The sequence below is a fragment of the Saccostrea echinata genome, unplaced genomic scaffold, assembly GCF_033153115.1.
Source record: "Saccostrea echinata isolate AGI-Se365-2 ecotype Australia unplaced genomic scaffold, CSIRO_AGI_Sech_v1 ptg000056l, whole genome shotgun sequence".
In the NCBI taxonomy this organism is placed as follows: domain Eukaryota; kingdom Metazoa; phylum Mollusca; class Bivalvia; order Ostreida; family Ostreidae; genus Saccostrea; species Saccostrea echinata.
In genome coordinates, this window is record NW_026889805.1 from 1266925 (window position 1) to 1283529 (window position 16605).

Sequence of the window (16605 nt, forward strand, 5' to 3'; positions counted from 1 at the left end):
TTGTTGTTTTCTACCGTATATATGTCTAAATTTTTCATATTTGTATTTTACAACTAAAATTTATTATTTGCAACTTTACAAAAAACCTCCAAAGTTGACCGAAACACCGTTTTGTCCGTTAAAGCGTTGATTTTTGCATGAATTTTGGCCTAGAAGTCCTTCAGGGCAGGCCTGCCCCTAAATAAAATTGATATTTTGATAGGTTGGGATGTAAGGAATAATTTAAGATAGGATTTTTTTAGGGGCACCCCTGCCCAAGGGTCGAAATTCACAAAAAAAAACTACAAAAAATAAGGGAACCTGATTTTGACAATCTGCTTCAAATTTATACCAATTAATCTTATAGCTCAGTCGATATATGCGCTGACTATTATATCGTGTACGTTAACTTTTTAAAGCCGTGGGTTCGAATCCACCTAGTGCCACACTTTTATACTTTTAAATTTTCGCGTTTTCAAAGACTATTTTAAATTTTTTATAGTCTTGTTTATTTTTCTTCAATTATCTATCCTTTATGCATCCCCATTCTTGATATACGAAGCACTAGAGAGAGCTCAAATCGTAACATTCCAATGTACAGTTGTCAGTCAGGCGGAACACTTTCTCCGAGGACAAGAATAACTCACTCTGTGTTACTCGATACAGGTATTTTTGGCAGCATTGAGCTGCGATGAATTTCAATTGTATATATTCCTTAGAATTTAATCACATTGCTTCTATTCTGTCTGCTACTATACATTTATTGCATGATAGTGAGGGAGACATGAAGAAATCTTCATGTCTCCCGAACATTCATGCAATAAATTGTTTATTATACCGAATCAAGCACAGTGCAGGAAATATAAAAAAAAATCCAAGTAATAAAGTAAACATATGTTAAGAACCATATGAAACAGATGTAAGTTACACCACTAGCCACGCTTCAAAAGAACAAAAATCCTTCGTGACAAAGTCAGTGTATTTTACACACTAGTAACATTCAAACCCCATCCTTGAAAACACTATTTTATTATTATTTTTTTTTTACACGTTTAAATCGACACAATCAATCAACGATAAAACAATCTAACTCAGTAGTAATCATCCCAGTCGTTGCATTGTGACGTCACAATCGTGAAACAGGACGTGAAACACGACGTTTTGTTGCAGGGCAAACATGACGGTCACGTGACTGTCTCGGCTAATCAGAATCTTTTTTACTAGTTATTATTGATATGAGGTATATTAGTGCTTGTCTGGGTTACATGTAGTATGTTACGTATTGCTTGAATTATTTGAGCTTAATATATTTAGAATAACATACATGTACTTTTGTTTTCAGTCAATGTTCTAAGATCTTAAGTTTTGAAACAGTTGGGCTACATATATATCAGTAACAGTACTCCCTTGGATTTCATTTAGGCCTATATAATTTGCATACATTAATGGCATGTTTTTATTATATCCACGGAATAGTGTAAAATAAATAGCCTATACATAAAGAATAGAATTCCAGAGACAGTACACATTACCATTAGGTACAATGAGAAGTAAAGAAAAATATCAATTATTACATTTGGAGATAATTTAACAAACTCAGAATATCAATGAAAGTGTTCCTCCTAACTCTACTCACTGAAATAAAGATTTATGAAAAACAAATTGTTACATGTATTCAGCCTCAAGTCATTAACCGGAACGGAAATCGACAAGCTTTTAGTAGAGAAAAAACCAAGCCCGGCCCTATAGGTCAGATCCCTATTTATATAGAAGTGAACCTTTAATATCTCTGAAAAGCCCTGGTGAGTCCCCCCCCCCCCCCCCCCCCCGACCCTCTAAATCCGCATATGAATCTTTTGCTATGTGTTAATTTAATGTATATTATATGAGTCGTCGTATATGTACAGTGTATAAACTAGTTCTGAGAAAAAAAATCATGAATAAATCATATTCTATTGAAAATTCTCAATTAGATATGGTCGCCCGCGTGGCGCAGTGGTTAGAGCGTCTGCTCTAGAGTCGCGGAGTAAGGAGTTGATCCTTACGTCGCGGGTTCGAATAAACCGAGGTCCCATGTCGCAGTAGGTGCTGGCACGAAAAAGATCCCTCACTGCTCAATGGCCTTAAGTGCCGAGTATAGGTCAAAATTTGTAGCCCTCCACCGGCAAGTTGTGGCGTCTCCATATGAGTGAAAAATTCTCGAGAGGGACGTTAAACAACAAACAATCAATCAATCAACCAATCAATTAGGTATGAACTATTATATAAAAAAATTCTGGTTCCTGTCTAATTTTTATCTGGCCAAGTGTATATACATATAATTTGATATAAAAATTTCCGTTTCCGTTCCGCTTTCCTTTCCGTTTTATATTCTGGGTTTTATAGAAACACCCAAAAAGAACTAGTCTAGAGAATTGGAAACACCATTCAGTAATTCTAGCAAATTATGTTATTGAATAAAGTATTGTTTCTAGTGACAATTAATCTTGAGCACGTTAATGATTGAAGTATTCCATACACGTGTTTTACAATGTTTTGGGTTTCAATATAAGAAACATTGATGTTAGCTGTTTACATTCGTTGTTTAAACTGTTATCAACTTATTCCATTTCTAATTATATAGTTTGAAGGATTTAAATAAATCCTTTTTGAATTAAAAAAAAATTAAATTTAATCAATCATTTTTTTTTAAAAATGATCTAATGAGACTTTTAAAACCGATTAGCATCAAATGGAAGTCTTAACTTCTTACATTATTTTTAATGGCATTATAGGTAGATTTGTGAAAAATGAAGAAAAGATTAACAAACTTTAGAAATTTAAATGATGAAGGTGAGGACGTCATTAAATTGTCCATGAATTCCAGTCTAGTCGTGAAAAGACAACATTCATTGCGTTAATCCCCCGTTCGTCTGTCACAATTTTTTTTTTACATTGGTTATAACTTATGATTCAGAGAAGATGGGGATTTCACGTTTCACATGTGCATTATATGTGACGAGACCTTTCCAGCCGCATAAGATTTATTTTACCTTCCTTTCTAAAATCTAAACATCGGTAAGTACATTTATCACTTGCAATTGCGCTTATTATTCAGTTACCCGTGATAAAACCTTTCAGAATATACTATGATTTTCGACACCATGCATGACCTTGAAGTTTGGCCCATCTTTCAAAAATCATACGATTCTTGGCCTGAACAGAGCTTTATATTTATTACTTGAACATTACCTGGGACAAAACATTTTTGGATGTATTATGATTTTTGACCTATCTTTCAGAAAGTTTAATCTTGGCAGTAACTTATTACTAAATAAAACAAGATGTGTTTGTGAAACACTGATGCCCCCGTATGGCAACTTAAAGCAAATATGTTGGTACCCAAAGTAAGGAAACACCAATCGTTCAAAAGTTATGAACAAGATTAAAGTTTTTCAAAAGAAGGTCAAACTCCAAGGTCAAGGTCAATGGATCACAATTGTTGGTATCCAAAGAAAGGTCTTGTCACAAGGAAAAAAAAAAGTTAAATACGAAAGCTCTAGCATCAAATTTTCAAAAGTTGTGTCCAAGGTTAAAGAGTTCCAAAAATAGGTCAAAGTTCAAGGTCAAAGGGTCAAAGTTGTTGGTATCCAAAGGAAGGTCTTGTCACAATGATTACATTCGTGAAGTATGAAAGCCCTAGCACCAACCGTTCAAAAGTTATGGCCAAGGTTAAAGTTTTCCAAAAGTAGGTCAAACTCCAAGGTCAAAGGGTCAAAGTTGTTGGTATTCAAAGGAAGGTCCTGTCACAAGGATTACATTTATGAAGTATGAAAGCCCTAGCACCAACCGTTCAAAAGTTTTGGCCAAGGTTAAAGTTTTTCAAAAGTAGGTCAAACTCCAAGGTCAAAGGGTCAAAGTTGTTGGTATCCAAAGGAGGGTCTTGTCACAAGGATTACATTTGTGAAGAATGAAAGCCTTAGCACCAACCGTTCAAAAGTTATGGCCAAGGTTAAAGTTTTTCAAAAGTAGGTCAAACTCCAAGGTCAAAGGGTCAAAGTTGTTGGTATCCAAAGGAAGGTTTTGTCACAAGGATAACATATGTGAAGTATGAAAGCCTTAGCACCAACCGTTCAAAAGTTATGGCCAATGTTAAAGTTTTTCAAAAGTAGGTCAAACTCCAAGGTCAAAGGGTCAAAGATGTTGGTATCCAAAGGAAGGTCTTGTCACAAGGATAACATATGTGAAGTATGAAAGCCTTAGCACCAACTGTTCAAAAGTTATGGCCAATGTTAAAGTTTTTCAAAAGTAGGTCAAATTCCAAGGTCAGGGTCAAAGGGTCAAAATTGTTGGTATTTAAAGAAAGGTCTTGTCTAAAGGATTACATGTGTGAAGTATGAAAGCCTATTAATTAGCACCAACTGTTCAAAAGTTATGGCCAATCTTAAAGTTTTTCAAAAGTATGTCAAACTTTAAGGTCAAGGTCAAAGGGTCAAAGTTGTTGGTATCCAAAGGACGGTCTTGTCACAAGGATTACACATGTGAAGTATGAAATCCCTAGCTATAATTGTTCAAAAGTTATGGCCAAGGTTAAAGTTGGGTAAAATTTTGCAAAACTGGGTCAAACTCCAAGGTTAAGGTCAAATATGGTGGTACCCAAAGAAAGGTCTTGTCACAAGGAATACACATGTGAAATGTGAAAGTTATAGCTCTAACCAATCAAAAGTTATGGGCAATGTTAAAGTTTTTTCGGACAAACAGACAAACAGACAGACGGATGGACAGGGTAAAAACTATATACCCCCAAATCTTCGATACGGCGGCATAAAAATTATCAATTTTGTGTTGGACATACAAGATACCATAACTAAATGACAAGATCATTGCACCTCAACCAAATATATATGACTTAGTTCATTGCACTTCAACCAAATATGACACAGATCATTGTACCCTATATGAAATAGATCATTGCACCCCAACCAAATATGACATAGATTATTGCACCCCAACCAAATATGACATAGATCATTGCACCCCAAACCAAATTTGACATAGATCATTGCACTCTTATCAAATATGACATAGATCATTGCATTCCAACCAAATCAGACATCTATATATAGACCATTTCACCCGAGCCAACTATGACATAGATCATTGCTACCCCAACCAAATATTAAACAGATCATTGCACTAGCTCCAATGAAATATTACAATAACATATATATTTTCTATTAAAAATCAAAACAAACTTCTTTTGCAGAGTTACGACCCTCAACTCAACCCCCTTTCAGCTACTAGTTTATATGTGTGATAGAGACAGGCATTGCATATAGCAATGGCAGACACAGTCCCTTTTTTATATTCTTATTGTATATTCCTCTCTTCACCCCCCCCCCCTTTTTTTAATGTGATGCATCCTTTCTTACGAGAGAAAAGGCTTTCAAATTTTAAACAAAAGGTTTAAGAGGTGGGATTTTTTTCTTTGTATTGCCTTCTCAGCTTTTCAGATTAATGATTTGTTAGTCTGAAAACTTCAGTTCCGATAATTCACAGACGTGTTAAAACTTAGTGGGTAAAGCCCCACAATTTTGCCAATAAATAATTTTAAAAAATGTTTAAAAAAAAATGTTATTAACAGTTATGCCCCTAAATAATAATGACCTTTTCCTTCTCCCAAAACTAATATTTATTGCTCTTGACTACGTGCAAACTGCCATGAGTACTTTAAGTACTTTGATATAAACTTGGAATAAATCATTGTACGAGTTACTCAATGGAAGCTTTATCACTGAAGTCCGCGAACAAAAATAGTTCGTCAAACATGTATATTTGATATGATAAAGAAAAGGTGTTTATGTAAATAATTTATATTTTGGATCTATTGAAAATGAAAAATGTATGGCTGTGGTTGAATAATAGAGACCTTTGCGTTAATTTTAGGACCAGCGGATTAATTTTTGCTACTTCCTTTTTCTCACCAACAGTCCAGAATGGTGGGTGAAAACCGCATGTTCATTGAAATAAATACATTATTACAGTCAGAAAAACATGTATATCTGTCTTGTATAACTTTTTGAATCACAATGTCACAATTTAATTAACTGTGAATTGAAATAAGAGACTAGTTTCTGTTGAGAACATTACTGAAGTCAAGCTTCTTAGGACCCCCTCCTTTTTTTAACCCCACGTGGTAACAAGACTAAATTAATCGGAATTTACATGTTTTTCTTTTCAATTCCACAAAATGATGGCATATATTAAATTATTTTCATGATAATTTCTTAGACTTCTAAACGAAGGAATAATGGACGAAGCAAGAAGGGACGCGGTCATGTGCAGTTCGTTCGCTGCACAAACTGTGCAAGATGTGTGCCTAAGGATAAGGCGATCAAAAAGTTCGTCATCCGAAACATTGTAGAGGCAGCTGCTGTCAGAGATATTGCTGATGCCAGTGTTTATGATGGTATGAAAAACTTTGATTGCTTATAAAACTATTAATTAAATGAATGAGTGAACAAAGGGGTTCGGTTTCAGGATCGTGTATTTTATGTATCCCTAGTCCGAAATATCTGAGGTTTTCCTGGCTTTTTTACTATTTTTATATTTTACGTGCCAGGAAAACGTCAGAACCGGCGCCATTACGAAAACTGGAAATTTCGCCGTCTCCAATCGGAGTTGATTTTCGATACATGGGACCGATTTAAATGCCGTTTTCACAATTTATCAATAGCACAATGCTTCTAGTACTCGACAATATTGATGAAAAGAAAACATCACTAATCATTTCGATACAGGACATAAAAGATTTTAAAATGCACGAAATGAAACCAAATCTCGAAGTCAGATAAAATGTTTTCATAGAATTGTATATTTTATAAACAACCATAAAAACGATGTTGGTGAGAACTAAAAGCATTGTACTATTGATAAATTGTGAGTTTGACATTTCATTCGCTTTGCAAGTATTGAAAATCAACCCGAGAATGCCTCCTCTGGTTGGAGGCGGCGAATTACCAGTTTTTTGTAATGGCGCCGGTTCTGACGTTTTCCTGGCATGAAAAATATCAAAATCGTGAAAAAAGCCTGGAAACATCAGATATTTCAGACTTATGTATCCCCTACTACCCAAACTCCGTCATCATAAGCGGAAAACACGTCAGGTTACTCTCTGAGTTATTTTTGAGGCGCATCGCTATCAGCGATGTAGCCTCATTGCTGATGACCCCCAATTCTTTCTTTCGATTACTGCGGCTACAAAGGACTCCACAATATTGATTCTAAATACGCTGTTGAAAATAGTGCAAATGTATATTGACAAGTTGGTGATATTCATTGTCTATTTTTAAATATCAAATAACATAAACTCTCACATATACCGAGGTATATGTTGTTTATACGTTGAAAGCAAGTAAGAAAACAAAAATGAAACAAACAATAAAAGAGAGAGAGAGAAAACAACAACAAACAAACGTTCGCTACGCGGAGTAAGATCTATTTGCATCACAACAGCTCGTACTATAAATTATTAGGCCTTCTAAGACAACATTGCTTGTAGGAATATCTGAGAAAAATATACAATAATTTTATTTTAGAAAACATCACTAACAATAGGAACAAGATGGTTGTTTTTATAGAAGTAGAAGGGATATTATTATTTTTTTCACTTCGATGAAACGAATAGTAAGATGTCCAACTGAATAAGTGTTTGCAACAAGCGCCACCTTTCGGGAAAAAAATTCCACGAGGGTGACGTGAAATGGTGAAAAGATCAGTTTTTGGTGAAATGTCGGTTGAATATGATTAAATGACTGATAAAAACATGCAATGGCTGTGAAATTCAATTAATAGGATTACCAATACCTTATAAACATAGACATTTTGAGTTCAAACCTTACTGCCAAGGTTTTATAGAGCCAATTTTATCGAAAATATCGGAGGAAATCAGCCGCCATTGATGGGTTTCATAGTATACGGTATACCATGCCCGATTGTTTTTTGTTTGTTTGGTTTTTTTTTAAAATTTTTTTAGTCCCGTATTATTTATATGAACATTTCATGTATGTCAGTATGCCATTTTGATTGAGAAAACTAGTCTAAGACAAAGTATTGATATTAAAAAAAATGCACGTAATGAAGAAACTAAAAAAAAAAATCCAATATGATATTATATAGAATTATTCAATAAACATTCCTTTCTAAATTCTCATTCATTATTTCATCTTTCTACTATGATAATAATGAAAGAATAAAAAAAGATAAAAATAAAATTAAAATCAATTATAAATTAATTTATATATCAATGAATTATAATTGATATATCAGACTATCTTTAAAAATATGTTTGGTTGACCTCTCCCGACCGACTGGCTAAAAATGCCAAGACTCAAGACATTTTTTAACCTCAAAGAAACAATATTTAAATTTTTATTCCTGATTTTCCCTTAACATGTAAGTTGAATTTCAGAGAATTTTTTTTTGAGTTTTCTATCTTCAATGCGATGTGCCTCTCAGGCCTTCAGGCCTTTGATTTTTGATTTGTTTCTTGTTTGCTACACTTAGTAATGAACTTGAACATTGTTTTCAGAACTATTTTAAAAAGTTCAGTAATTGGGCTTATACAAAAACTAAATAGAACGCGTATCACATCCGTGTAGAAAATTAGTTTTGAAGATTTAAAATAGTATTAAATTGTATTTTAGTGAAAGTATCAACAACAGAAAAAATAACGTTAATATAATGTATTTTATATGTAATAACGTCATGCTACATTATCTCCAACGTGTAGCATATTAGGGCAAATTGAGATGAAAAATAACTTACTGATTTCACATAAAATATGATAGATACAATAGATCACATTTAATTGTTATTTATTTTTGACGCATTCTTGAACTTGACTGTTATAGTATCTCGGCGTTTGATTGTAGATTTTCACCATGTAAAAAATTATGTCACAATCGCACTCATTTACAAACAGCGCAGAGTTTCCCGAAAGTGACGGAGTTAGGGTGTTTGACGATATTGTCTGTCTAAATATAGTGATCACAATAAAAATTGAAAATTGATGAAAATCACAGTTTAAAAAATCATGATTCAATTTTGATAAAAAAGAGAAAATGGATGACACTCGCCATCTTGGATTCCAAGTGGTGCCTTGGTTCACTCTTGATTTTTATCAATATTCTTTTTTTTAGTGTATGCCCTGCCTAAGCTATATGCTAAGTTGTTATACTGCGTTTCCTGTGCAATCCACTCCAAGGTTGTCAGAAACAGATCCCGAGAAGCCAGAAAGGACAGATCACCACCCCTCAGATTCAGACCCATGAGGGTAAGATTTCCATTTTCTGTGGAGAGGTTAATACTTGGGTGGCTCCACAAGTGCAACATTTTAGCTGGGATAGATTTCATCACAAAAAGAGAGTGGAAGGCTGGTTTGATTTTCTATTTTGACTGACCTCTGTTGAAAAGATGCTTAACAAGAAATACTATTTCTAGCTCCAGAATAAACTAAATTCTGTTCAGTTGTATGTATAAATTAAATATTGGCTATCTTATTCTCCATATTTTCTGAAATAAAAGTGTGTGTAAGGTGAAATGGTACTAGGAAAGCAAACTTGTCAGACAAGATACATGTACCTTATTTTGACGCTGAGAAAGGAAAATACCTGCCCCAAAATGTCCTTTATTATTTTCAACAGCCTTGAGTCTCACAAGGTTCTTTTCATAGGATAGAGAGTCTTTAATCAAAAATGTAAATGACATGTTTTATGTCTTTGCTGTAACAAATTTAATCAACCATTGTCACTATGTGGCCATCTCTTCTGTTTTTGTGACCTTCACCTGCGCACCCCGATCCCAATCTCTTTAGAATTTGTGTCATGCTTGATTTTTTCAAATGGTCATTTGGACCGACGTTTTCTTTAAAGTTATCAGTCTAGACAAATTTTTACCGGCCTTGCCAACAGGGCTGATGGTTTTCGACCAATCTAATTAAAATAAGATGTTCCGAATCCGCTACCGCTCCTCAAACATCTAACAACATCCCATTAGGGGTCACGTCAGAGCGACCTTTCAATTCTGAATAAACATAAAAAATTGGCCAATCAGATTCAACCTTCTGTATGCGATTCTAAAATTAGTTCCACGGCTACATCTTTACATTATTGATGCTCAGTAGACTGTCTTACGTTGAATTAAAATAATTTTGGTATAAATTGAACGTATAGTCCGCCAATCTGGCATTCTTACCTAAAATGCACAAACTACATGTATACGTCTATATACCCCGCACGTCACATTCATATATAGCACAGTCTTTACCATGCATACTTTGTTTACTACGAAACCCCTCAGGCATTTAGGTTTGGCAGTAAAAAAAGAAACGCATCCGAACTATAAGCCAAGATTTCAGAGATGGCGATTTCATTGGGTAGTCGAAAGGTCGCTCTGACGTGACCCCTAATGGGATGTTGTTAGATGTTTGAGAAGCGGTAGCGGATTCGGAACATCTAATTTTAATTAGATTGGTTTTCGACAAGTCTGGGAAAGAGGTGTCTAGTCTGTTTTTGTTGTCATTCAGAATCGGTGTAGGTTTTAATCTCAGCATCAGTATAGTTTCTTTGTAACAATCTATCACAATCTTAAGTTTTATGATTTTGAAGTAAAATGAGGATGCAGATATACCCCTTGCAACATCCATTAAGTCATGATCCAGGGGCTAAGATGGGTGCACAGTTTACATATAAAGACTTCATCAATAGCCATGGTTCAACATAAAATATCCGATTGTCCATCAGACAAGTTGCCAACAAGTATTGCGTTTCAGAATGCATTCTTGTCCCATTCTGAACAGATATAAAGAAAATTGTAGAACTTTATCATCAAGACTGAATAGCTCTAAGAAAAATACAGACATATTAAGATTTGTCAAATCGTTAAAATAAAAATTGAACTGATATCACACTCTTTTGTTTAAGAAAGATATTTGGTGAGGTGTTACTATGCCCTTAAGACTGTAGACTTGCATGTTTAATCACAATATTGAATGGATTCTGAGAATTTATTCACCATATTTCATAATAGAAAAAAAGTTTACTTGTCCGATCAGACAAGTGTCCAGAGATTGACTTATTTGATCACAAAAATGAACTGGACATGGACAATCGGAGAAATGTTAATGTTGAGTCCTGAATAACAGAAAATCTAAATATTATATATTGTCAAATTAGAACAGGATGCAGTCATGAATTTATATGGCTTTTGACTTAGGTTAAAGCCTTAATTGTGTTCATTTGGGAGAGAGAAAGCAGTTTTATTCAAATTGGCTGTACAGCAAATAGCCTTGATAAGCCAATTTATGAAATAGCATATTTCTTTCATTTTTTGTATGACAGAATTCTTTTCTCTGATTTTTATTTGTTTTGTATATGGGCAATGTTGCTGCAGAACTGTAGCTCTCCCAAAAAAAAAAAAAAAATACGGACAGACCAGAGAGCCATAGTGCCCCCCATAGAAAAAAAACTATATTTATTTTGCACAAAAGGTCAATTTCAAGACCTCTATGAAATACTCGTGTAGGTGACATCTGCACAAAGTGCGTTGGACCGAATTGTCTTGCCACCCTAAATGGCAGTATATGTAGGCCAAATTTTGGATGGTGTCAATTTCAGGCCCAGGAGGGCAATTAACAACAATTACGGGAAATGTTTTGATGTAGAAATAGTAAAAGTACAGATAGCATATAAAATATATACGGAGAAATAAATCAAGAAACGGGGCACTTTTTTCTGCACAATAACTATAGTTTTTTTCAGTGGCACTGTAGTTCTCTGGTCATCCATCCCAATTTTTTTTCAGAACGACAATGATTTAGAATTACAGAAATTTGAAATTTTTATTAAGGACATTGCACAATAATATCTGATAATCTTGCTTCAGGACAAAACTTACGTACATGTTTGTAATATTTTGTTAAAATTTATAATTTGTCTTGTTTCAGGATAATGCTGCACCCCGCCCAGGAGCCCCTGGAGCCCCAGCACAGACGCGTTAACTCTGTACTCAATAAAATGTGATCAGTCTTAACCCTCTATTTGCTTGTGTTGGTCTATTGGGTGGAGTTACTAGTATGAATATTATTGAACTAATAAAAATTAAGTTATGCAGTACTTGAGTGAGATTTCAAATGAAATTTAATACAATCCTACAACAATGAATTATCAAGCAGCTATCCAGATACACAGGTATTATGCACTTAATGATTATAGGTCCAAATGAGAAATGTTTTGACGGGCCCAAATTTGTCTCTATGGCTTGACCTATTGAACTATGGGTAGATGAATAGGATTCCTGATTCAATGGATATTACTGTAGTTACAGATTAACACTAGAAACTTCTAAACTTTAAATAAGGACAAATGATTAGTCTCGGAACACTTCAATAGAAATGAAAAATTTTGAAGTGGTTGCAATAGGAAATGTTAAGAAAACGGGCAAATTTTGATTAAAATTGAAAGCTCACTCGAATCTTTGGCTCAGGTGAGCTAAAAACACAAAATAAGTTGCCAGCTGGTGTTTATTGAGGAGACAACATTAAATTAGCCTTGTTTTCTACTATTGTAAAGTATATGCTGGCAAAATTATAAGGGCACCCCTCCATTTTTCTGGCATTAATATTATGACAAATTTTGAAATGTATGTGATCTTTTACAAGTATTGTACCTACTAAACGAGCGGTTCCCATGAACACAAAAGTTTTAATACAAATTACTCCGACTTTCGACTGGGTATGGAAGAAGATTGTCCCCCCCCCCCCCCCCCCCCCGTGAACGTAAACTGATTTGTAAACAGGGCACGAGCTGTTTACTTTTCATCGGGTGTGTTCAATTTCAACGTGAACAAAGAGAGATAACTCAATTTTGTATCTTCTTACTTCTCTCATCTTTGTCCCTCATGCAAAGTTCTTCATCCTTCTCCCAAAATGCCAAAAAAGGGGTAGGGTTAGGGGTACTAAAACATTTTACCTACATTTTATGATCGGCTGATTTTAAGAACCCTCTCTACACGACACATTAAAGAGTTCTGATTCTGTCGTATTTTATAAAAGAAATCGAAATCTATGTACATATAGTCACCCATCCAAGGGTTATACAGGCTCGCCGTTGCTTAACAACGGGAGACTTTACTGCATCACTAGAAAAGCTAGCTCACTGGCAGTATAAGCAAGTTCCCTATATACTGTTCGCTACACTTCCCCCCACTCAGGGAAGCTTCGACCAGAAGCTTACCATGGTTTTCTCTATGTGTATGAGGCCTCTTCAGTAACGACAGCTAATACCGTCCACGGACAGAAAGTCCGTACACAGACACAAAGTCCTTCCCCTAGAGCTTCCTGAAGCAGGCCTTGAACCTCTTCAGTTACGGCAACCTCTGCAGACACCAAATCTGTAAATGGATACAAAGTCCTAGCTCTAGTCCTGAAGTAGGCCACCAGATATCAAAATCCCAATGCTGCCACTAAATTTTGTAACGTATTTACATAAAACACTGGGATCGTACCTGGTCATTTCCAGGGTTTGGGGTGTTCAACATTAATTGATTTGAAATAATTGGTATGATTTTAGCGGACTGCCGAAATATACAGGTATATCCTAACCTTATCTAGGTTAACAATAATCAAATGGTAAATCACTATAATAATCAGAGGCAAACTATAAATGGTTGCCACAAGAGACCAGTCGCCCTCGGATTACCTCATATACTGTAGGATGCCTTATTCAGGACGGACAGTATACTAGCATGTGGTACTAATAATGGCTTAGCTTTTCTTGAGAAAGAGATTTTTTAAGATATTTCCTATATATTCCTATGGTAAACTTTGACCCTACTGTTGTGGCCCTGCCCTACCTGGTAGTCCTTCAACTACTACACTCACTGTAGGATGCCTTATTCAGGACGGACAGTATATGTGGTAGTCATTCAACTACTACACTCACTGTAGGACACCTTATTCAGGACGGACAGTATATGTGATAGTCCTACAACTACTACACTCACTGTAGGACGCCTTATTCAGGACGGACAGTATATGTGGTAGCCCTTCAACTACTATACTCACTGTAGGACGCCTTATTCAGGACGGACAACGAGTATAGCAGCCTTGAAGACGGTCAGTTCAGCCGTCTCTACAGACCAATAAACTTCGCTTGTTGTGAATTTGTTGTTGGATGGCATAAAATTCACAACAAGCGAGTTTATTTGGTCTGCAAAGACGACCATAAAGGGTTGGGAGAGGGATAAAGTATACAGATTGGTTATAGAATATGTCTAGAATTATGGAATAAAAGGTAGTTGATTGACCAATGCCGGAAAGTGGCAAAATACATTCCCAAAGTGCGCAGAAAATCTTGCGCCGTAAATTGCACTTTATTTGCATTACGGGATCTGTAGCTACAGACGGCCCTTCTATGATTTTACAGGTGACATCGCAGTATAGATAATCTTTATAAAACTTGACAATAATCGTAATCAAAAAGTCTTGTTGTGCATTCAATATCTTCAAAATCATTTTATGGCGACCAGTTCCATTGAAAAATCCGAAGTATGAAAACTGAAAAATTTTATATCTTTTTTTTCTCTCAGTAACTGCCCAACCATTTCTTTTAAAGCATTAAAGTCATTTTTTTTCATCTAGTCAAACTGGTTTCTGAAAAAATTGTACAATGTAATTGGTTCGACAAATTTTTAACTGTAGCAATTGAAACAAAAAGGAGGAACTTTTATTTTGAATATATTTTTTTTCTCCAATTGTATTTCAAACTACATGCACATTATATTGATGTGTAAGTATCTTCCCAAGTTTCTGGGGATAAAAATATCTAAAATAGCTGGCGTTGCCATGGAACTAAAAGTGAGTCAATTTTAAAACATTTGAAATTTTGCAAAACTTTCGGAGAGTATATTTGCTCTCTGCTTTAAAAATCCAATACAACACAGAACGGGGTGAAGGGGACATAGTTATGCTAGTGCTGGCAAGAGCAGTGCCTCTTGTATTGTTTTGTTTTTTTGGTTTTGGAAAATTCAAATGGTTTGTGGAGCCTATCAATAATATAAAGAGAGAGAGAGAGGGTTAAGACTCGGTGATCTGAACAACATACTTTAAGATTGCGTACTAAATTCTTTGAACAATTCTTGAGTCGAAAACAGTCATATTTCTACTGAAAAATCAGTTGACTTTCATATAACTTTTAGCCAAAATATTGTCGATATGATTTTAGCATTGATAAATTGGGGAATACTACTTTGGGAAAGAAAGAGGGGGAATTTGATTATAGTGTTAGATTTCCTCTGCGGGGGAAGTCTTACTTCAGAGTACAGATTCCGGGGGGGGGGGGGAGCTAAGGGGGAAATCCTACCCTACAACAACGAAAAAAATAATTAATACAAATCATCATTAAATGATTATATCACCAAATTATGAGCATTTCACAAAGAATTTTAAAAAGTACATGTATGTGTCATCCATTCAACGTCTTTTGATGTAGAAAATGAAAGCTTTATAAAAATCCTCAATATTTGATCAATTTATAAATTTTACAAGGATATTTTTTCTACAAAATTATCCACGCGTTGCACTAAAAATAGATGTTTCCAAGAAATCCTGATGAATCGGATGAGGTAGAATGAATCTGGGGGGATAAGACGAGCCATGTGCCCATGCCCATTTTTCGGCTATGCAAGAACATTTTATTGGAAAAAATCTCTCAATTGTTCGAATTTACTTAAGCATTTTAATGTTTACCGTAGTTTTCAAAATGATATTTATATTCTAAACAAGCTAAACAGTTGACTTTCATTTACTGTCACAAATGTCTAACATGGGTAAGGACTTCTATTAATTAATCTGCATATTGAGTGTTTACACTTATTGTGGAGATATTATAAAAATGTTAACATCGTATATAATGATAATGGTGATCTAGAAGCGCTTTTATTTAAAATAAATAAAAACGGGAATAAAAGTATTCAAATATCTATTATAATTTTTATCCGGCATTTTAAATAATTTACTGTAAATAAAACTTCACTACTACATGTATATATTTTATTTCCAGTGAAAAATATGTTATTCCTATAGACATTTTTTATAAAGTTAAACAAAATTAAAACAAAAAAAAAAAAAATCAGAGCATGACTCGAACACTTTCCTCAATAAAACGTCCCTTTAAAGAGCTCCTCGCTAACCACTAGACCACGGCGTCACACTTACATGTCTATTTAAATAGCATACAGTTCTCTATATTTAGCAAGCGTTTTTGGACTTAGAATTTTTTAAGACCACGGTGAAAATTTAAGTAAGTTAACTTAATTTTTTATGTAGAGTGGGTCTTCATACCAAATTTTTGCAAGTGTAAAAAGCAACATCTTTCCATTGCCTTTCATTAATCGTTCTCAAAAAAATGGTACGATGACCCACTCTATTTAAAAAATGTAGTTATATCATCCAATTTATGTCAGTTTCTGTGAAAATTGAGCGTGATCCCATTTTGTTGTGTTAATCAGAATCATTTTCGCTGTTAGAGTATTCAGGTTTTGTCAAATTTGTATGCAAATGGTAATAAGCATTACATTAATTCAACAAAA

General features: G+C 34.6%; 2 protein-coding genes across 2 annotated transcripts in view; one reads left to right on the forward strand and one right to left on the reverse strand.

Moving 5' to 3' along the window:
• Nucleotides 1–16605, reverse strand: part of LOC133173410 (uncharacterized) — a 47910-nt gene that overhangs the window by 9860 nt on the left and 21445 nt on the right. The window lies entirely within an intron of this gene.
• On the forward strand, nucleotides 2806–12053 carry LOC133173493 (small ribosomal subunit protein eS26-like). The gene is made up of 4 exons (XM_061308478.1): nucleotides 2806–2811; nucleotides 6250–6427; nucleotides 9159–9292; nucleotides 11963–12053. The coding sequence occupies exons 1-4, from the start codon at nucleotides 2806–2808 to the stop codon at nucleotides 12014–12016; spliced, it is 372 nt and encodes a 123-aa protein (XP_061164462.1). The 3' UTR covers nucleotides 12017–12053.